At 33.9% G+C, this 23367-nt stretch overlaps 1 protein-coding gene across 1 annotated transcript in view; it reads right to left on the bottom strand.

The window, feature by feature from the left end:
* PTPRQ (protein tyrosine phosphatase receptor type Q) overlaps positions 1 to 23367 on the bottom strand; it is a 250188-nt gene that overhangs the window by 4486 nt on the left and 222335 nt on the right. Inside the window, exons 54-59 of the mRNA XM_036018637.1 lie at positions 20598 to 20688; positions 15725 to 15801; positions 9786 to 9920; positions 9468 to 9593; positions 8425 to 8573; positions 4687 to 4822 (exon numbers count right to left, since the gene is read on the bottom strand). Coding sequence (XP_035874530.1) covers positions 4687 to 4822; positions 8425 to 8573; positions 9468 to 9593; positions 9786 to 9920; positions 15725 to 15801; positions 20598 to 20688 — 714 coding nt within the window. The remainder of the gene's footprint in view (positions 1 to 4686; positions 4823 to 8424; positions 8574 to 9467; positions 9594 to 9785; positions 9921 to 15724; positions 15802 to 20597; positions 20689 to 23367) is intronic.

Below are 23367 nucleotides of genomic sequence, written 5' to 3' on the forward strand. Positions count from 1 at the left end.
CTTTGAATATTCCTTGACAATCCTTTCTAGCCTGCAAAGTTTCTTTTGAGAAATCAACTGACAGTCTCATGGGAACTCCCCTGTAGGTAATTAACTTCTTTTCTCTTGTTGTTTTTAAGATTCTCTCTTTACCTTTAACCTCTGGCATTTTAATTCTGATTGTCTTAGAGTGGGCCTCTTTGCATCCATTGAGTTTGGGACTCTCTGTGCTTCCTGGACTTGCATGTCTATTTTCATCACCAAATTAGGGAAGTTTTCTTTCAGTATTTTTTCAAATAGAGTTCTAATTTCCTTCTCTTTCTCTTCTCCTTCTGGCACCCCTATGATGGGAATGTTGGAATGTTTGAAGTTGTCCCAGAGGCTGCTTACACTATCCCCATTTTTGTTTTTGGATTGTTTTTAATTCTGGTTGTTCTGATTGGTTGTTTTTTGCTCTGACTTATTGATTTGATTCTCAGCTTCATCCACTGTCCTGTTGTTTCCCTGTAAATTGTTTTTTTATTTCAATTAATGTATACTTAGTTTCTGAATGGATCTTTTTTATGCTGTTTAAGTCCTCACTAAGTTCCTGGAGCATCCTTATAAACCAGTGTTTTGAACTCTGCCTCTTAATTTCATCCAGATCTTTTTTTGGAATTTTGATCTGTTCCTCCACTTGGGCAATGTCTCTTTGCCTCCTCTTTTTAGCAGCCTCCCTGTGTTTATTTCTATGTATTAGATAGAGCTGATGTGACTCCCTATCTTGGTAGTGTGGCCTAATGTAGTAGGTATCCTATAGGGTCCAGTGGTGCAGCCTCCCCTTTTGAGGTACATCCTTTGTGTGGGCTGAGTATTCCCTCATCTTGTAGTGAAGCCTTGATTGCTATTGGCAGATCAATGGGAGGGATTTGTCCTGGCAAGTCAGTTGCAAGGACTGACTGTGACCACTGACCACCAACCTCCACCCTATGTAGAGGATCAGCTGTGTAGGAAAAAGATGGTGGTGTTCTGATGCAGTCTGTAGCTGTCCACTGGGTGCAGAGGCTCTGTGGCCTTTCAGGTGGTGCAAGCCAAGGTCAGCCCCCACCTGTGTTCTGCCCAGAACCACCCTGCCTGAGCTATAAAGCAGTTTTATATGGCTGCTACTTGTACTGGGCTTGGAGATTTCCAGGTGAAGCCAAGTTATGAACCTAGGCTGGCTGCTGCTAGTGCCAGGTCTCAGCTGTTACTTATTTGATAGGCTATGGGAAGTTGTGAAGCATGAGCCAAGACCAGCCCTTCATATGGAAAAGTCATGGTTAACAGTTTGCGTGGGGCCATAAATTGTGTGGGATGGAGTCTCAGGGGATCTCCAGGGCATGGCAAACCATGTTAGTCAGGTTGATATAATCTCAGATGTGGCACCCACCTACCAGCTCTGTGGTTCTGTGTAGGGAGGGCTCACAAAAGGGACAATGGCCTCTGTTCACCTTTCTGTCTGGTAGATAGCTGTCTCCTGGCTCCTGTTTTGATGCCAGATGTTTCTCCCTGTATGCCACTGGTGCTTTTCAACCTGCTACCCTGGTGCTAGAGCTCAGAGAGAGTAAGTATGTATAAGTCTGTGAGTGGGTTCTTTAAGGGGAACTGCTTAGAACTCTAGAAGTTTCTTCCACTGACCTAATCCCTTCTGGTTTTGCCAGCCAGAAATTATGCAGATGGACTTACCTTCCTGGCACTGGAACCCTGGGCTGGGTGGCCTGGTGTGTAGCTTGGACTCCTTGATCCCTAGATATCCCTCCTGAATTTTTATCCACCACATGTGGGTGTGGGACCAGCCCGTTCCACATCTCTACCCCTCCTACCAGTCTGGATGGATGTGCTTTCTTTAATTCTGTAGTTATCAGACTTCCATTCAACTTGATTTCTGATGGTTGTGAGCGATGGTTGTTCTATAATTAGTTACAATTTTGATGTGATTGTGTGAGGAGGTAAGCTGTGTTTACCTATGCTGCCATCTTGACTGGAAGTCTTTTCTCAGTTTCCATTTTTCTTTCTTTCTTCATCTTTTTTTTCTTTTATCACAGAGAAAAGACAGTAAAGAGTAAGACCCCTGGAAATTAAGTTGGGTCAAAGAGAACTTCAGAGTACCAGCTTGTCAGTAAGGAGGGACCCAGGAGAATCTTGCCACACATTTACTGCCCACTGGGCACTAACTGCATGCTTGGTGTTGTACATACTGTCTCTTATTTAATCCTGACAGCAAACGTGTGAAAAGCATAACATGGCTGTTTAAAAATATCTCTCAGAGAAGTTAATTACACAAAATCACAGAGGCAGCAATTAGTGGGGCTGGATTCTGAACTTAGTTCTCCAACTCCAAAATTCATGCTCTTTCCACTCCCTTACCTAAATGCAGCATTTTGCTCTAGCTGGTTAAACAAGCAGAATGTATGAAGATTATAGCATATATTGAATACTAAATTACGTGAAATTTTTAACAGGCATTCTTGGGCACACTCTGTACAAAATTCAGTTCTACAAAGTTTTAGAGTATGGCAATTTTTTTAAACTTTTATTTGAAGATTGACCATAGCTTCTAGGATACCATATCCTAATCAGTCCCCACTTTATTCTATTCAAGAGAGCCAACCAATCTCAATCAATGTCAAGAGCATTGATCACCAGTGCACATGTGTACACCAAAGCTCATGAAAGGAAATCAGCTTTCTATTTATCTTATTGTTAACTGAAATAAGAAGATATTTGAGTTTTAATAATGGTTAATAGTTGGATTGATACTGGAGCCCTTATAAGACCCCTGGACAAGAATCAGCCACATAATTTGCAGGGCCCACTACAAAATGAAAATGTATTGTTTTTCCTAAAAAATTATCAAATATTTTGAAGACAGTAACCACCAACATAAATCAGGTGCAAAGCCCTTTTGAGAATGAGGACCTGTGAGACTGCACAGGTTTGCATGCCTAGGAAGACAACCATGGTCACAAGTCCATTTCTGAAGGATCCTGAGAGAAGAGTAACATTTCACTCATTTGTTCTTTTTTGGCATGGAAAGGAATGGATATGGATTACATTACCTAGTTATACCTAACTATTGGAGAATTGATGTGGCTTAAAAAGATTCCCACAAAGAAATTGTGGATAATATGTATCGTGCAAGCCCAGGTGAATGACAAGATAATGGCAGGGGTGACATTCCTTGTACTCCAATATAATCCTCTTATAGTAAACTAGATTACTTTAAAAATAGGTATAATTTAAAATATGTATTTAAAACTACTTTAAAAACAGAATTAGCCTCTGCTAAGTATATATTTTGTCTTTTAAAAATACCTAATGATAACAAAAAGCTATCATAATTAGCAAGGTTTTCAAAATATTAGTTACCTATCTTATGTTTTTTCATTTCTTAATTTGTATATGTTCTGACTGAGGGAGCATGGGGGTAGGCAGGGCAGGGGAGGGCAATGGGGGGAAATTGGGACAATTGTAATTGAACAACAATAAAAAGAGAATTTACATAATTGTACAATGTACAAAAAATAAATGCATATATGCTGGAGTTGAATGCTCAAGCATTTTTTCCTGAAAGGGGTGGGCAGTCCAAAGACGTTGTATTCTGCAGTTGTAATTTTCAGTGTGCATTGGTATAGAGGCTCTATGAGATTCTAAGAAAACCAGTTTAACTTCTTTTTAAAACTTATTTTAGCAAAGAACCTATTTTCTCACACTTTTAACAACTGTGGTGCCATTCACGTTTTCTAGGATATACCTTGAAAAAATACTGTAACAACAGATATATTTACTGCGAGAAAATTTCTGCTTATATAGCATAAAGATTCCAACTCCAAAATACAGACAGCAGCATCTTGCAGTTACACTTGGGTTGGCATTTGGGTCTGACAGTTATGAATAGTATAACCTTAGAATATTACTTAACTACTTGGAACATCTGCTTCTGTGTTTGCATAGCACAGCCAATAAAACCCAGCCTGTTGGTTAGTTTTTATTGGACCTACTTTACAAATAATGGATTAAGTAAGATAATACATGTAAAGAATCTAGTATAGCACTTGGAATGCACTGGACACTCCATAGAGGGTCTTTAGGCTCCTTACCATCATACTATGTGATTTTTAAGGAATAAAAATCTATATGTTGTAGCAATATTATTACTTCTACACCAAAACAGCAAAACAAAAAGTCTCTTAGTTACTTAGTATATACTAAAATAACCATTATTGGTACTAATATGCAATAGGGATACATATGGACAAGTGAAATAGAACCCCAAAACCATCAATATTTTAAACCTTTTCCTATTATAACTTTCAGCATGTTTACAAAAGAGATTGATTTGATTCATTTTATAAGCTCCCCAAACTTGTAAAATGCTAAAAGCAACTCAATGGTATGGATTATTTTCTATACACCTGTAAGTATAAGGAAATAATGATGCACAGTCAAGTAGCATTGTTGAAGGCTGACTGTGGCATATGGGCCTCAGTTCTCCTATAATCTCCATCAGCTGCCCTCCCAAAGACACCCCCGACCCTGTGGTTTCCCAAAGGGGGTTCACAATGTAGGAAAAGAGAGTGTCTGCTATGCAAAGACAATTTCAAGTCCACATGCCACCAGATTGCTTCCACTAAGATCCTCCCATGTAGAAATTCTGGAGCTGACAGTGCTCACAGTTTTAGATCTTACCAGGTTCTGTACCATGCACATTCTTTCACTTCTCAGTTCAGCTACTAGTCCATATATATCCACGAAATCATGATCATTTATATGTTGTGTTAAGTGATCCAGAGCAATAAACACTCCAGTTCTTCCAACTCCAGCACTGCAGAAAGAGTGAAATTACATGAAAATTATTCAGGAAAAGGCAGTTTGTGTTGATGGTGATGAAGAAAATGAGCTATGATAGCAATACATTTTAAAGTTACTTTTTATTTGGAGGTAGATTTTTTGGGAGTTTCTCTGGATTTATATTGTCACCAAGAGGGTTTAAACAGGGCAAAATGATTATTATTAATTATCAAATATTTGAGTTTGTTTAAAAGAGGTAACAATCTTTCATAATATTTTAGGGGTTGTAGTTGGATAACTATGAAAAATATTTTTAAAATTGTTGAAAATCCCTAAAACCAGAGGCTTTTAATGACCATATTTTGGGTTCCTAATAGAAGTGTTAACCATTAAAAATGTCAAATATTTAGCTCATACAGCATTTCTACTGCATGATACTGAATAATTCTCTCATGTACTTTTTTGGTAGAATTTATTTTTACTTCTTACAAATAATAAAATTAAGAAACTATTTCCTTTTAAAAAATTAGTTTAAAACCCAAGGACACATATGTACTCCACAGAAAGTGTTAAGTGGTAAACATGAGAAGGTTCATTCAGCAAATTCCACTAGAAAGACAGTGGGCATTTAAATGGTTAATATAAGAAATAAATATTTAAAAATAGAAAGAGACATATTAAAGGTCACCTCGTCTCATAAATGTTACTTTAAGCAATGAAACTGCCATTTTTGTAGGTGAGAAAAGGTTTGAGAAGTCATCAGTTTCCTATGATTTGACCTAAGAAGTAGTGAGCATTACAACATAATCCAATTGTGATAACACATATACACATATGCCTGAACAGAGTAATCAGTCATTACATCATTCAATATATTCTGAGGGCCAGACACTGTCCCAGGCATCTGAAATGTAACCGTGAACAATACAAAGTCCCTGCACATATAAAGCTTGTACTCTAGAGGATAGATTTAGTGTGACACAAGCAAGCATGCATAGTCTGTGCCTGGCAGAAATAAGTAAATGAAGTGTTATGACGATAGGCGAGTCAGGCTAAGGAGATAGAAACTAATAGGGCAAGACAGGGTCATCAGAGACAGCTTCTCGGGTAAGGTAACATTTGCAAAGAAACTTAAATGAGGTTAGGCGGTGCATCATGTGGGTACCTGGGAGAGGAGCACAGCAGCTGGAGGGAGTGGAAGAACAGATCTGAGTGGGAGAATGTTCTGTATGTTCAAAGCGGAGCAGGGAGATCAGGGCAAGGAGAGTGGAGTAGAGAGGTGAGGGGGCCAGCGGTCTGAGCTTGTGGGTTGGACGTTGAATGTGAGACAGGGAGAAGAGTCAGGGATGAGTCCAGAGGTTTTGGACCAAGCAGAGTGGACTTGCTATTTACAAACATGGTGATGAAGAGAAGGAGTTTGGAAATTGAATCAAATGTTTAGTTTAGAACACATTTAATTTTCAGAATTTTGTGGCTATTCAGGTTGTCATATTGAATTGAAAGTTAAATATATGTCTAATTAAAGTTGAGGTGAGAAGTCAGAGCTGGAAATAAAAATTTAGTAGGTTTAAAATGATATTTAAAAATAATTATTAGTATAAGCATACCTTTTTCTTTTCTCATTTATCTATTTTAAATCACAACAAAGGAGACTCTGCTGTTTTTGAAGTTTTAAGAGAGGTGCTTTTGTTTTTCAAAGGATTTTTGTGCCAGTGGCAGTGTATATGGAAAATACAGAGACGCTGAAGGCAACTACTATCCCTTAAAGGTTTTAATCAATAATGATGCAGTTTAAAACCAATCACTAAATTTAGATACTGCTGTATCATTTATACTGTATAGTACTTTGTTAAAAATTTTATGTGTGTGAAGGGAAAATGGAATTGGTGTGGTAAGAATGAGGTTTTTGCTAATTGTTCTATATGCTTTTTTAATGAGTTTTCTTTTTTAATATTTTTTAATTGTTGTTGCAGTACAATTTTCTTTTACTCCCATCCCAACCCATCTACCCAGCCCTCCCTTCCTCCCTCCCATTTCCACCCACCCCTAGTTTTTATCCATGTGCCCTTTATACTTCTTCCTGTAAACCCTTCCCCTTTTCTCCTGAAATTCCCCTGAAATGCTCTCTCCTCTCCCCTCTGAACACTGTCAGACTGTTCTCTATTTCAGTGTCTTTGGTTATATTTTGCTTATTTTTTTGTTTTGTTCTTTAGGTTCTTGTTAAAGGTGAGATCATATGGTATTTGTCTTTCACCACCTGGCTTATTTCACTTAGCATAATGCTTTCTAGTTGCATCCATTTGTTCTATATGCTTTTTAAATACCAACATTGTTCAGATATTTTATCATGAGCAAGCATTTCTATACTACTCATAATTTAAAAAACCCAAAATATTCTTGGAAAATGTACAATCATTTAAATTACATATTGAGTTGTTTCTAAAAAGATAAAAAACTAGATCAATTGATATTTTCTTATTTAACCACACTAATTATATACCTATTAGAAAATTATTAGTAAACTAATTATTGAATTATTATAATTAAGATTCATGTGTTCAAAATATATTGCTAAATAAAAAAGTTCTTATCATGGTAAAAGACACACAACATGAAACTGACCATTTTAACCACTTTGCAGTGTGCAACTCAGCGCCCTGCACTGCTGTGCAGCCACCACGCCGTCCACTTCAGAACTTCATCAGCATCCCGTACAGAAACTCTGTACCCATTAAACATTGACTTCTCCTCTCCTTCTCCCCAAAGTCCCTGGTAACCACCACTCTCTCTGTCTCTATTACTTTATCTATTCTAGGTATCTTATGTAAGTGGATCATTAAAATCTGTTATCACGCACTTTTTCTCTAATCTCCAAACTCCAATTATTGAAGAGACTCCAGTTGAAATTGGTTTAGATACATCATTTAGAAAACACAAATCATATCATCTGTCTAGAAAAAACTCTAAATACTAAACAAATGCCAGTATAAATAATGAAGGGGAAAAATCCCAATTTATACTCATTCTATTGACCATGTTCAGAGGCTCAGATCAAAGGAAGACATTTGAGTAGCTAAAACTTGGTAAAAATTTGGAATTATGCTTGGATTGGTCACTTAAATTGATCTTCATTTTCTTTCACTTATCCTTTGCAACTCCAATCTAAAAATTTGCTTTTACAAGATGCATTTAAATTACAGTAGTATACTCATACCAACTGAAATAGTAAAAAATCAGATGTTTATCCATAAAATTCATAAAATCTTCCACATATACACAAAAACACACATACGTTAATGATAGGCTATCATTTTTAATTTTTAAAGACCTGTAAAGGCATAATCTAGTCAAGAATTCAGGAAAAGTCTTTATATACATATATATACTTTTATAAGTATACTTTTTAAAATTTAGACTCATTCAGCACTCATTTTTATTTGTGTTATCTGAACTTTTATAAAGCTACATCTTTTTTCTTATTATAGCCAATAAAATATCTGAAAAGTATAATCTGGAATGAATCTACATTAACTTCTGCCAGAAAAATAATCAATGGCATCATGATAATAAAAAGACCACATGGAGCATAAAGACTATAGTGTCTCAGGTGAGGTTGTAATAACACGTCCTTTTTACCTGCAGTGAACAATCATTGGTGTTGTGTCGTGTGCTCTGCTTGCTCGAACCAGCTTCACAAAGTGCACCAGAGGGGCACTGTTTTCAGGAACCCCGTGCTCAGGCCACGCAGTAAAGTTGCACTGTCGAACAGTCATGCAGTCCCCGTGCTAAACAAAGTGACAGATCAGAGGAGCATGATACAGTTATTTAAGTTATTTACAGTTATCTCCCACAGTGAAGGTGGGAGACGGCGGGTGTCTTAGCTTTTGAAGGTGATCTTTAAAAAATGACTGTTTACCAAACAAAAAAAAAGTTTTCATTTATCCTGTAAGAAAAGTCTTTCATTACTGATACTGTAAAGAAAATTTCCTTTTAGGATGAATAGAAACAATAAAAACACTTGAAGTGATGATAATACAGAATACTTATATTCAAATGCAGCATAACATTTTATAACATTGGAATAGTAGATTTTGAAACAATTTTGACTCTAAACTTAAATAAACATATTTACCAATTACTCAAAACACAGCTATTGGGTGTCTGACAATGTCAGAAGGATAAAGATCCTTATATAATTTTCCATGTGTATAGACACCTGTATAAACTGATAGAGTGGGATCCCACACTGTCACTTCTGTACTCGTTCTGGATTAAATAAAAATCAAATTATTAGGATGTAGAGACAGATGAGTGATTTGGGAAATTTCTAAGTCAAATATTGTAGTTTCTTTATCAAGTAAAATAAAGCCAGTGATCTAGTTATATCTTTCTTTTCTTCCTTTCTAAGGAAGAAAATTCTTCCTAAGTATTAAATTCTACCTAAGAATTTAATGCTAATTGATTAATATAAACTTTAATCATGTAATGTGGAATTCAAACACAGTGACACAGATATTGAAGTCAGATAACAATTCACAACTCCTGTTTAAGAAAATAATAGGAAGGCTTTGTTGACTACATAGGTATTATTAAAAGGATAGTTCTGGAAATTAATTTTACTGCAGACATTTAGAGCACTCATATTTACTGCCATGTTCCCACCCCCACCATTTTTTTACCCTTTCAATTTTCAGATCCCTGATGGTCCAATCTATTTGAACATCCTCCATTAGCTTTGTAATCACTATGTCTCCAAACACAGTAACTGGTTTGTTGTCCTCTGGCCAATACTGATGGCATCGGATCTGGATTCAGAGAAAAATCACCAGCCGTAAGAACCACTGTTACATGGATATACAGCAGTTTTTGCTATTAAGTGAAAGGTGCCTCATAGATATCCAAGTTATTGATGACTCATGGAATTAGCTGAAATTGTCACACACATATTAACACAATTGTAAAATAACATTTTGTGAAAAGATTTTCGAAAAACTTACCCTCCCTTTTTCAAAACACTGTGTTAGCATTACTAAAGTTTTTGCTCTGGTTTCCCAAACCATTCTCCAAAAATCCCCAACTGTTCCTGGTAATGGACCTTGAGTAGCAATAAATTCATTTGGGCATAAGTAACCCTAGAAGGACATGAATACAACACTGCATCAATATATATGTATATAATGTATATCTATAGTAGTTTTAAGTTACTGAGCAGTATTCAAAAATATATTAATTGTAAAATGATCTAATATTATTAAATATTGTATAGCTTGAATGCTAAATAATATTAGATACTCAAAATTTCCAATCTATAATTTTAACTACCTAATGTAATATACTATATAATCATTCTTAAAATGTATTCCTAACTTTCAATAAATCATTAAGTATTACACTAAAAAAAAGCAATAATGTTGACCTTAATCAAATGGTTTCTTTATGCCAGACAATATACTAAGCAATTTATAGTTAAATATTTTCATTAATTTATTTCTTATAAAAACCCTTGTGAATTTGTATTATTATTACCCTCATTTAATAGATGAAGACACCAAAGCTTACAAATGTGAAGTAATTTCCTCAAGGTCTCACAGCTGGTGTGAGTCCAGAGTCAGCAGCCTCACCCACTCCACTGCTTTTGTCATATATTGATAGTTATGGGTTTTGCAGATATTTTCATACTCTTCCTCCAATAAATTATTATCTACTTAAACTGTAGTATTAGTGTTTACTTTCCAGAGCTCTGAACCAAGAGTGATGTGGGGTACAGAAACAAAGAACAGACTGATGGTTGCCAGAGAGAAAGGGTTTGGGAGACTGGGTGAAAAGGTGAAGGGATTGATAAGTAGAGATTGGTAGTTACAAAATAGTCATGGGGATGTAAAACAGCATAGAGAATATAGTCAATAATATTGTAATAACTGTGTGAAATGCAAAGTGGGTACTAGAAATACCAAGGGGAACATTTTTAAAGATAATGGTTGTGTAACCACTATGCATACACTTGAAACTAATACAAAATTATATTAAGTGTAAACTGCATTTGAAAAAATAAATAATTAAATAAAAATACGAATGAAGGAAAGGAAAAAAGTAATCTGGGTGGAGAAATATGAAGGTTTATTTAGCCAATATTAATATAAGACCTGAGATTTGTCTCAACTCTATTATGACAGCTCTTGCACATTTTATCAAGTTGTTCTAACACTTCATCCATTTACCTGAAATGTAAACATGCAACTTGAGCTGTATCTGTGGATTTTTCTTAAAGAAAGTTACTGCATAAAAAAAAGAGGTGGTAATGAAATTACATCTATTCCAAACATCAAAATATTTAAAGGAATAGGAATAAAAAGTAAAATTTGCTTTAAAATCAGAAATATCTCAGTAGCCAGAGAATATAGTATTATACAAGAATAATACACATTTTAAATGTCAAGCAATTTATTTTACTTGAAAGTATAATGAAGCACTTAATGTGACTTTCCCAAATTAGAGTGTTAGCCAATGGCAGTCTCTGGGATAAAACTTAAAGTCTCTTAAATACATTATATGTTAAGGCATTTCTGTATTTCCAGTCTCAAAGTGAACATGACTATTCAATTGTTTTACATAGTAAGAGTTTGGGTTTTTAAGGCTAAAAAAGCAATATATATTCAGTATACAATGTTTGAAAAATTAAGAAGAGTATATATAATAGAATGAGGACCTCACCTATAATCTCACTATCCAGAATGAAGAACCATTAATGTGTTGGTCAATTTTTTTTTCACAGTGTTTAAAGTATGTACACTCCTGAATTCAAATAATATTTACAAGTGCCTAATATGTGCCAGGCACTGCTCTAGGAGCTGAGGGTTCATCACTGACAACAGACACTCCAATTCCTAACCTCTTTTATCTTACATTCCAGTTAAGAGAAATAAACATTAAGCCTATTACTATGTCTACTAAACAAGCAAAGTATGTAGAAATTTTTAAAGTAATATGTGCTTTGAGAGAGGGCTTTAAAAAAATAGGGGGTTTGGAAAAGACTCCTTGGTGGCATCTGAGGAGAGACAAAGAAAGAGAGCCCTACATTATTTGGGGGGCAAGTGTTCCACATAGAAAGAAAGTCAAGTGTGACAGTGTTAAAGAAGATATGTGTCTGGATTGTCCCAGGAATAGCAAGTTTCTGGAGTGGAGTACATTAAGGGGAACAGTATTAGATGATAGTATCAGAAAGAACAAGGAAGGAAGGATAAGGATGTTTTAGATCTTTACAGGTAAAGATAAGACTGTAGTTTTTATTATGAATGATACAGAAAGCCATTGAAAATTTATAAATATGTAGAGTGTGTGGTTTAAGAGTTTCACTCTGGTTTCTGTAAGACTAACCTATAAGAGGTTAATGGTGAAAGGAGGAAGAGTAGTTAGGATATTGCAACAACCAAACCAGCGGGTAGCTGAGTGATAGCAATGGATACATTTTGAAGACAGGGCAAACAGAATTTGCTGATGGATTGGATGTTGGGTATCAGAAATTAGAGGAATCAATAGTGACCCCATAGGATGATGGGGAAGGCTTCAGGATGAGCAGACTTGAAGGGAAAATTAGAAATTCATTATTAGCATATTAAACTAGAAATTCTTATTAGATAATCAAGTGGGAATGTCATGCAGGAAATCTGGTATAAGATTTTAGAATTCAGGAAGAAGTTTAAGCTAGAAACATACATCTGAGAGTAATTACCACACGGATCTTACTTAAAATCGTGAGAATGACTGATACTACTAAGGAAATGAGTTTTGAAGAAAACTAAATTCAAGGAATGGGCTGTAGATGATTTCGATATTTGGTAGTTGAGGAGAGCAGAGAGAACCAGTGAGACTGACATGAGTCGACAAGCTGTAGTTGAAAAATTGAGAAAATGGTGTCCAGAAGCCAGTGAAGGAAGTATTCCAAGGGCAAGTGTAGTGACCGTAACTGATCAAATTTCTCTTGGTCATTTTTGCAGGGACTCAGTGGCCTTAGGCCTTAGCTATTATAATATTTGATCAAAATGGGAACAAATCTGGTATTTCTGATGTATTTCTGGTATTAAAGCTCTTTTGCATCACAACCTTTCATCTTTCATCTCTAATTACAGTAAAAGTTATTATCAAGTTAATGTAATTTCAAGCATCTGGTTGAAAGGATAGATAATTTGGAGGGTTTGAGACCTTCCCTTCCTCTTGTCTCATTATATAACACTTTATTGTTAACTCTCATGAAAACATTGCTAAATTCATTTGTACACTTAGTGGTTGTTTGCAGGGATGGACTATCTGTTTTCCTCCCTACCTCCCTCATACAATTCATTCTTCATAAAAATTTTTCAAGTTCTCTGTGAGTCCTAGCTCCAGGAGCATAATTCTCAAGAACAGCAGAAGGATGCACATATTGATGGTACGTTAACCTAGTTATAGACCCTGGCCTAGAGTTTCCGAGTCTTAAAGTACATCTCTCAGACCACTTGCTGGTCCTCTCCTTTCTGTTTCCCAGACATCTTTGCTTTTCCATCTGAATACTAGTTATTTTGCTTTCTTCCCTACCTCCTTTTATAGTCTTCCTCCCCTTTCCTCTAGCTTCTGAAGAAACAGGAATGCAGGAACCATTTGTAGATGACTCTGTTTTTGTGCCTGGGACAATTGTTCATGAACTTTCAGATAGAGGAGCCACTGGGGAGTAAGGAGAAACTGAGGTGTCAAACATTCTTTCTGATTTGAAGACTGGCTGAATTTGGAGATGGAGCAGTGAGGACCACTATGTGTCTAGGCTGTGTCCATTCCCATCTGATCCTGGCATCTCAAGCAAAGAGGATAGATATACCTGAAAAGTAAGGACAATACGATACAGGGTGGGGCAAAGTAGGTTTACAATTGTGAGTATGCAAAACAGAGTTCATTCTTCTGTTATTATTTATTTATTACTGTAGTATTTTCCTTATTAACAACTGTAAACCTACTTTTGCCCCACCCTGTGCACTGCCCACTCCATTGCCAGACCTGCTTTCATGTGCTTTCCATTTGGACCTGCTTACCATGAAGCTCAGTAATGATTATGCACATCTCTGTGTTCGGGTCATAGTGACCTTGTAAGCTTTATACTACAATACCATTTGAGTATGTGTGTGTGTGTGTGTGTGTGTGTGTGTGTATTCTCATATATGTATATATATATTCAGACTTCTTAGTTTATTGCTCATGTTGCATTATCATCTCCTGGTTGTTAAGACATATCAAAACTGGTTTCATTCCTAACCATATGCATATCCTGTACTGTCACCCCACCTCTGGTTAAAAATTAGACAATGTGAGCTATTAATTTGTATCTACCAATTCATAAATTTAAAAATTGTACAAATCAATAGGTTAGTGACAGAACCATTTGCTTTTGTCTTGTTCTATTGTTTTATAACACAATAAATAATTATTAGAGCATTAGATCATTAGAGCATTGATTAAATTTAAATATCTAAATGCACATATGTATAATTGTGGAAGTCAAAGCAAAACTTCAATATGCTACAAAATTTAGGTTATAATGAAAATTAGTAAGCACAGGATTTCACAAAAATCTTTAGAGGAGAATTACATTTTCAAGGAAATCAGTCATTTGATAAATGAAGAAACTATGTTGTCATAATAGTAAATGTGTTTGTTTTTTAAGTTCCAGCATAAAAATAGGATGAAATTCAATGGATGCCTTAACTTCTCCACCCACTCCTCACATCACTTCCCTATTTTAAAAAACCTATTCTCCAATTATTCATTCTTTTCAAAACAAAACCTAACATATGATTATAATTTTGGAATGATTGTCAATAATATAGAATTTAGGATGAATTGCCTCCTCCAACAGAGTCTCGGAGATAATGGAACACAGGACACTTCTGTCTGATGTTGGGGAAAGCACAGAACATTGCATAAGCAGAACCCCAATGGTACCAAAGGGAATGGCAGGCCTGGGTGAGAAGACCTCTGAATAGACAAGAATAAAAGATCTATGGGAGTGTGGGCAGAAGAGGAAACTCTCAAGTATCTGAATTAAAGCCCATATCTCATTAAAGAAAAATCTGTATATTAGAGTCATTCAAAAATAGAATCATCTGCTTTAGAAGGAAGTGGGTGAATCACTGCCAAGAGAGGCTAACATCTACTTATCAGAACATTTTAAGAAAGAGTTTCAAGGTGAATAGTTGAATTAACCACAAGGGCAATTCCTACTCTGAAATTTCATGGTTATACCACCTCAAGTGGAGGTTTTAAGAGCATGTAAGGTTTCTGTGTGACCATGGTATTGGTGAGCATTGACAGAACACAAGAGCCATGGAGAATGAGAGGGAGAGAAAGTTCCTAAAACAATTTGGTTTCAGTCCATTTCAATAAAATTCAGCAAGCATTTATTATCCATGATATGCAAGAAAGTATATTAGGCATGTCACAATTCCCAAATTTGGAAATTGTGATTCACTTAGGATATATGTTTATTAAGTAGCAGCAATAAAGTTCACATTCTACAGGAAGATGAGGATATAGGAAAGAACATGGTATCATAGACCCCTTGAAGGACAGCAAATCTAGAAGGGAAAAAAAGCATAATAGATTTTTATATTATACAGATATAACTGTCCATTCACCTAACTTTTCTTTGAAAGCAAGACAGGCAGGACTCATTGTATACAGATCATACATTGAAAAGGAGACTATGAAATAGCAAGATGACAAGCAGATACATGACCTGAAGTTGTACATCTGCCACTTGTTCGTGAAATGATGGGTGGTAAGATGCAGTGTCTATTAGAGCTGGCACATCAAGAGTCATTGAGGTTGTAATGAATTTGCTGTTTTACGTAGAAGAGTAATATAATTTCAGTATTTATGCTATATAAAAATGTATTTGAAAGTAGCAACTTACTGAAACATAGCTGGCATTAATGTAATCTGATCCTGGAATACTAGCATCAGCTATCAACTTCACTCTGTTATTATTATCTAGAAAAAGATATAAGAAATCAATGCTATTCAATTTTAAATTACCACTACTTTTTTACTATAAATATAATACAAAGAAGTTCATGATATAAAATTCCACATTACAGATGGGTACAAAACTAAAGTAGAAATTCCCTCTTATCCCATAGTTTCACTACCTAGCAATAGTGATTATTAATATATCCTTACATATGTTTGCAGAAGTTTTTGTACATACTTGTAAAAAATCACAAATGGGATGACAGACATTCTATTCTGCAAATTGCTTTCTTTATTTACCTGTATCATTCCATATCAACATGAACAAAAATACCTAGCTCATTATTTTAAAAAGCCATGTAGTATTTCACTTTTTGAATATATAATGTGCAAAGATTTAAATTAATCTCATTTTTAATAAAAGGCTGAATAAATATCACAACTTTTTGCGTGTATGTTAAAATGTATTTGTATATTACCAGCAATAAAATTCCCAAATCATACTATGCATTTCAAATTTTGAAAGATATTCCCAAATTGTCCTCTAATTATATCAATTCCTACTCTGAACAAAAATGTTTAAACAATTCTGTTTTCTCTACTTTCATTACCGCAAGATACTATCAAACCATTTATCTTATCTTTGATAGATATAAATTAATATTTGATAGTATTTACTTTGATCTCTTTAACTATATGTAAAATTGAGATCCTTTGCTTGTTTATTGACCATTATAAATACCTTTTTATTAAATGCCTTTTCATATTATATAACTTTCCTATAAAAATACTTTATACTAAAAACAAAGGTTATATGTGGCCTATTGCAGTACGTATTAAACTTTTCTTCTTAGTTTGTTGTTTGTCTTTGACTCTATCAATTTAACTCTAATGTCTTACCATACATAAAATTGATTTTTGTTTTGGTAATCAAATTTCTCATTTCTTTGCATTACAGCTTTATTATAGTTTCTTATGTCATTCATGCACAGGTGTTTGCCAACAATATTCTTATTTTTACAAATTCATAGTTTCTTCTGCAACTATAATGTGTTTTTCTGCTTTTATTTTAAGTATTTCAATCTTTAATCCATTGGGATTTATTTACTTATTTTACATAACAAGATAAAATCTATCCTTTATTGTTTGTTTGCTTGTTGCCATTTGAAGCAATAAACAGTCCTAATTTTTAATACTTCACACTTCTCCTTATTATTCAAAACATCACTTTTATCATTTACTGGATTTCTCTAAATATACTAGGTCTTTCTGGACTATTTATTTTCTTCTATTAATTTATCTGCCTATTCTTTATTTAATACCAAAGTTTTAATTATTATTCTTTAGACTCTTTTAAGGTCTTGGAAAAAGTGCATGACCTTCTATCCATTGCTTTTCTTCAAAATATGAAATTTTTTTCTCGAGGGTTTGTTTTTACCCAGTTGATACTATAATTGCAATGTTCAGTGCTAACTTTGAGTAGATATGGAAATGATAAAAATAAAATATCTATTACTACTTAACTGTTGTGAAGGATTTTTTATTTAACTTCAATGGGAAGGCACTCAATCCTGGAGGAAAAATGGCTAAGTGGGTTTGGGTGTGAATTCCAGATGATCTATCCACCATAAGTATTCAGGTGAATTATTTAACTTCTCTGCTCCTTTGTTACCTCAGCTATAATGTGTAGCTGAGCTATAATATTTTTATATTTTGTAGAATCTTTTGAGGAAAACTTATATGAGAGCTTATAGTAAGCACTCAATAAATTTTCTCATTCTTAAAATGAGTATATCTTATGTATGAAAATGACTTAGCTGTATTATTAGTAATTAATGACTTGCCCATGGGCTTAAAGTTAGAGATGGGGAATGTTTTAAGCAAATTCATGCCATGACTATGCTCCAAAGATTTTGAATTTGGGGTGATCTATTTTAATGATATTGTGGCTAGTTCTGTAACTAAGGAAGGGAAGCCATCAAGTTTCTATTCACTTGATATGCCTCTGGGTCAGCAATTTTTTTTTATTCATAGTGTTGGAGCACTTCTGAAGGTCATTGTGTCCTGTCAAACAGAGATTTGCAAATCTCTTCAGCAAGTACTTGTTGCTAATTCTAGTATCTTTAAGCCCTGTAAGCCAATATCTTCTAAAATGCACTGTGAAACTTGAAATCCTATTTCCTACATTACTCAGAGAAAACAATGCACCTCACTGAGGTGGCTCAAGCTAAAATTCAGACTCTATGAACATTAATTCATTCTCTACAGGAGAAAAAACATTTCTTCAGCTTTATGGCTTCTCTGCAAGCACGATGGGGAAATATATTTACTCTAAACATCTCATTTGCTTATTCTGTGTGTGCGTGTGTGAGGAGGTGGGTGGGTGGGTGGGGTGTCCTGGACCACAGAAGTGACTGGGCCTTTTAACCCAGGCTAGGGAAGGGCTTGTTATCCCCAGACCACAGGCTGCAAGGGTTTATTACTAAATCTTATTCACTCAGAAAGTTAAAAAGTTCTTAAAAATAAGCAATCTATTGATTATTTACAATCATTTGCTTGCACTTTTCTTGTTCCGCTACTGGGCAAAGTGATTTATATGATTATTTCATCAGACCCTCACAATAGCTTTAAGAGACAGACAACGAGTAATATGTCCAGTTGCTAAGTTGGAGGGTAAAAAGGATCACAGCGCAGCGTGTTCGGTTAGAACCCACGGCTTGTCAGCTTATTTTACTATACAGCAGGAAGTATGTATTAGTTGAATTAATAAATTATTCTAATAACATTCTTGAAAAATATAAAATTTTACCTAACAGAAGTATTTCTTATAAGACCTCTAACTCTGCAAGAGGACAGTTAAGAAAAAGTTTTCCCTTACAAGTGTGTTAAGGGCTATTGGATGTAGATAACGTTATTTGAAGAATTGCCATAGGTTTTCAGTACTGAAATTAAGAAGAAAACAGAAAATAATTGGACATTACCCATTTGACCCTAGCAAAGAAAAAAAAATGTATGAAGTGCCCATTCTAAAATCCCAGAATATCTTTAATTTACAACATAGGTTTATCATTAACAATTTTTTTTTATCTTAGTCTCCAAAATGAAGGCTTGGGGTAATCAAAATCTGCAGTTCTTGCTGTTTGTAGGTTGTTCATATGGTCTCATCCACCATTCTTATTCTCTTTTTTATGCTATAAGTAACAAGCAATATTATCTGACTTTTTTTTAATAGCCATGATGTGAATTCAGATAATGAGGCAGGGAAATTTTAATAAAATATTGAAATATCACATTTAAAAATATCTCTCTAATAACTCAAAATTTTACATCCTTAAATTAGATACTCTGATACTTGGCAACTAGTTAAACATATTTGATTTACTTATATATACTGATATATAATCAATTAATTCAGCCTACTCAATAACTGCAATGTTAAATATTACATAGCACTGTCCTTCAATCACACCATGGTATATTTCCACAGAATACCACTGACTGAGCATGAAGCAGTCTGGAAGGAATTTAGGTCCAGATGAATATAAAAACATGAGAATTTTCATATCGCTTACATTAATGATGCATCCAACCCAGGGCCACTCTTTGAAAGGGAAAACAAAAGGGCCAGTTCAGAAAGGTTATGACATAGAAATTTGAGGTATAAAACATTTCTTATTTTTTATAAGAACATCTTATTTGTCAACTGCTCTGAAAGTCATTTACTTATGATTTGTTTTGTTCCAGAAAGGATTTTAGGATTAAAGCTCTTTGTATTTTCATCCTATTCTAATTCTTGGGAATTAGCAGATTCCATTAGGTTACTACCTCCTATATCATGTTTCCTTAAAATTTTTATTTCCTGTCTCAGTTATCCTCTAGTTCTAGAATAGCAGAATTTGGACTATTTTTTCCTATCCACATACTTTATAATTTTACAGCCTGTGATTGTATTCTTCTCTAAGTCCATGTCTTTTTAGGCAGTAGAGTTCCATTCTTAAGTTTAGAATTTTCCTCAATGTAGTTTTAAACAGGCATAATACAAAGAGAAAATTACAATGTTAACACTAAAATAAAGAATATTTTAAAACTTTAGATTTTAAAAAAATATTGACAATATTTAAAAGCATCACAAATGTCACCTTTTATCTCAAAGTATAAAAGATTAAATTATAATATAGATAGAAATATGTTCAAAAATATAATATCAAACATATAACCATTATTAAGAGTTATGTTATGTTTTTTCTTTAATTCTTAAAGCAATAATGTGGCTTCTTATTCATTGAAAAAGAAAGCCATTTTTATTGTGGTGCACAACCCAGATTTATTGTGAAAGTAGTCCTGGTATATATATATATATATATATATATATATATATATCCATCCTCAATAAATATTTTACAATGTATTTTTTATATTCCATAAGAAAACCTTGTAATGCTTGTAAGGGAAACTAATGCACAAAGTTACATGTGAACTTTTCCTTTTCATTTGAAAACTAGGTCTGTAAGAAGATGTTAGAGTGTTTTGTTACTTGGGTTAAATTACAAAGCTAAGAAACTATTAGATCTACAGTTTCTTGCACCTGCATTAAGTGAACCTTGTATGAACAAGCTGAAAACCATGTATTATTAACTTTAATAAATTTAACAAAGCAAAAGAGCTACAACTTGAAAGTTGTTACTAACAAAATGTATTATTATAATTTAATTAATATGCAATAAAATATATTTAAGAAATAAAAACATGTTAAGATGTCTTTTGTGGTCATGTTAAAGCATTTCACTGCTAAAACCAGACACAGTAAATGCACATACATGGTTTTATGTTTGGAAAGCGGTTTTTTGCTCTGTTCCAAGGCAGGTCAGCATCAGTTGAAGAAAGATCCTGAAGAAATTTTGGTAATTCCTGTGGAATGGAGTGATTACAAAGTTTATGTTGATTTCAGAGGCAAACAAGAAATTCCACTTAGTAAAACACAATTCTTTTTCCTAAATCCTTTTATTTTTAAATTGAAAACAAATCTCCTAACTGCAGAAACAAGGTCCAATTAACCTTAATGATCTTATGTAAACCTTCACTGAAAATATACTAAATAAAATTGGTCAGTTGGGCTATTGCTCTCTTATATAATTTCTTTGTACTTTGGGAAGCTCTATGATGTGGAAACCATATTAGTTACCCTTTCCCATATTTTCTTAATGGCTTTATCAGGTACTCACATAATATTATTTAATATTTTAATGTCTACTTAGGAGGGGAAAGGAGTTCAGTGATTTATTTTTTGTTTTTTTCTCCTTGGGCAGCATGATTTCATGCCTATTAATTAGTACAGCACTGGTCAGTTTAAGAAGATGCCAAAGGTCAATCCCTGTGCTCAGAAGGCATTGTTAAATCGATAGTAGAATGTGAAGATGCAATAAGAATTATCAGACACTGACAAAGGGTCAGGGTGATCTATTATTAACATTTTGGTGAAAAGTCATCATATTATCATTAGAAAAGTTGGTGCTAAAAAAAAGAAAATTGGTACAAAAATGTATTCATTACTTTGTTAAGCTGAGATTTACATTTACGAAATTTGTAGTTCTCCATTTTAGAGATGTTTCAACTTGCCAAAGGCCTTAAACACTATTAAAAACACTTCTTTTTACAATTCATTTAACATTATTATAAATAATTCACTCTAACTGGATAATTCTCCCTTCCACCTTATTCTTTCTCAAACAGAAAATCTGGACAGTCTTTTCCAAGTGGACATGTGTTAGAGGAGAGGGGCCGTGTAAACATCTGAGTGCTGGTGTGTTGGCACCAAAGGCTTAGAAAAATAAAGATTAACTAAGTGAGGAACCCTAGAACAACTTCCATTTGTCAGGGTTTTGGGAGCGTATTTGTAAGAAAAGAACTATGTGGGGGAGGGAAGAAGAAAGGTGAATTGGAAATTACCTGAAAAGGGTACTTCTACAATTATTTCACATCGAAATACCCATTTATAGATTTAAATGACTCTGGCCTTAATAATCAATATCCAATTACCAGGATGATTGTTTGGATAGTAATGTTACACTTGGTGGTCTATTCTTATCACAGCACAAAGAGCTTCTTCGACCATTGTCCCAACTATTAGCTCTTTCTCCTACTATTTCCTCTTTCCAGTGAGATCACAGATTGAGTTGCCCTGTTTTGCATCCTTACACTTTTGTATTCACTCCCTCTCTCTGGAATCTCTACATTTATCTACTCATTGAATTTCTGTTCTTCTTAAAGTTCATCTCAAAGGTCACCTTTTTATGAAGTCTTTTCTGACTGCTATCCAAACAAAGTTGATCCTCATTTCATAGGAATATCTCTGTCATGATACAGTGCCTTTGTAATTTTTAATACATGTCTGCAGTTCTTATCACAATATGAGCTTCTTTCTGGTAGGAATACTTGTCATGTCTAACAATTATGCTAACCACGATTCTCAGTATCACACCCATTCAGTCATTTTAGCATCGAGAACCCAATGAGGTTAGATACTATCATTTTAGATATGAGGAAACTGAAGCACAGAGGTTTAAGTAATTTGCCCAAAGTCACTTAGCTATTAAGTGTTGAATTGATATATATCAGTGTGCCAAATACAATGCCTATCACATGGTAGGAGGTTTTAAATATTTAAAGAATATTTAAAGTATAAGTGAATATAACCTGAATTTTAAGGTTTTTCAAATATATGCATCAAATACACATTTGTTAATTAAAACATAATTTTGCTTTAAAAAACTTAATACAGCATTAGGATAAAAACATTAAAAACTCCCTTACATATATAGATACATTTATATCATAGTTACACAAAACCTATATATTCATATACAAACACCCTAAGTTCTTAAAACCATGATCTCCAAAAAAGCTAAACTAGAAAATTTCTCAATACATGTGAAAATGTTATTAGTAATAAAACTTTTCATCTACTTAGTCATACATAATGTAATTATATTCGCTTCTATTCTAGTGAAATTACACTTTTCCTCCTGAAAAATTGAGAGGTCTTGCTGTGTAAATGTTAAAAAGAGTTTTATGGTACCACTGATTTTGCTAAGTCCAGACCAATATTACTTAAGAAGCATAACCAAAAAGCTGTAGGAAATACCATTAATCTTCTCACATTTTTTGTTATTATTCCCTCAGAGACTGAAATATTATAATCCTGAATTATTCAAGCCTATTGTTTGATCCTTTGTCTCATAAGTTCATACACTGTGAATTTCATGAAAAAATATAGAAATAAATTTTTGGTGACATTTAGAAATCTGTTTTATTTTCATAATACAAACTAGTCATTCAAGTTAGGAAAGATGGTAACAAGTTTTAAAATAACTCACAGATCTGATAGCTACCTTATGTTTTAAAATAATTTCAATTTTATAAATATACAAAATATTAAAAGCAAAAAAATTATTTTTAACTTTAAATAGTTTTTAGGTGACGAGTTCTTTACTTACTCTCAATAACATGAAACAGCATTATTTTTATAGTAACTTAAAAATAGGCCTTGTAAAACACAGGCATTACTTATCTATTTCTTATTTTTGGACA

This window comes from Phyllostomus discolor, chromosome 2 (genome assembly GCF_004126475.2).
Source record: "Phyllostomus discolor isolate MPI-MPIP mPhyDis1 chromosome 2, mPhyDis1.pri.v3, whole genome shotgun sequence".
Lineage (NCBI taxonomy): Eukaryota > Metazoa > Chordata > Mammalia > Chiroptera > Phyllostomidae > Phyllostomus > Phyllostomus discolor.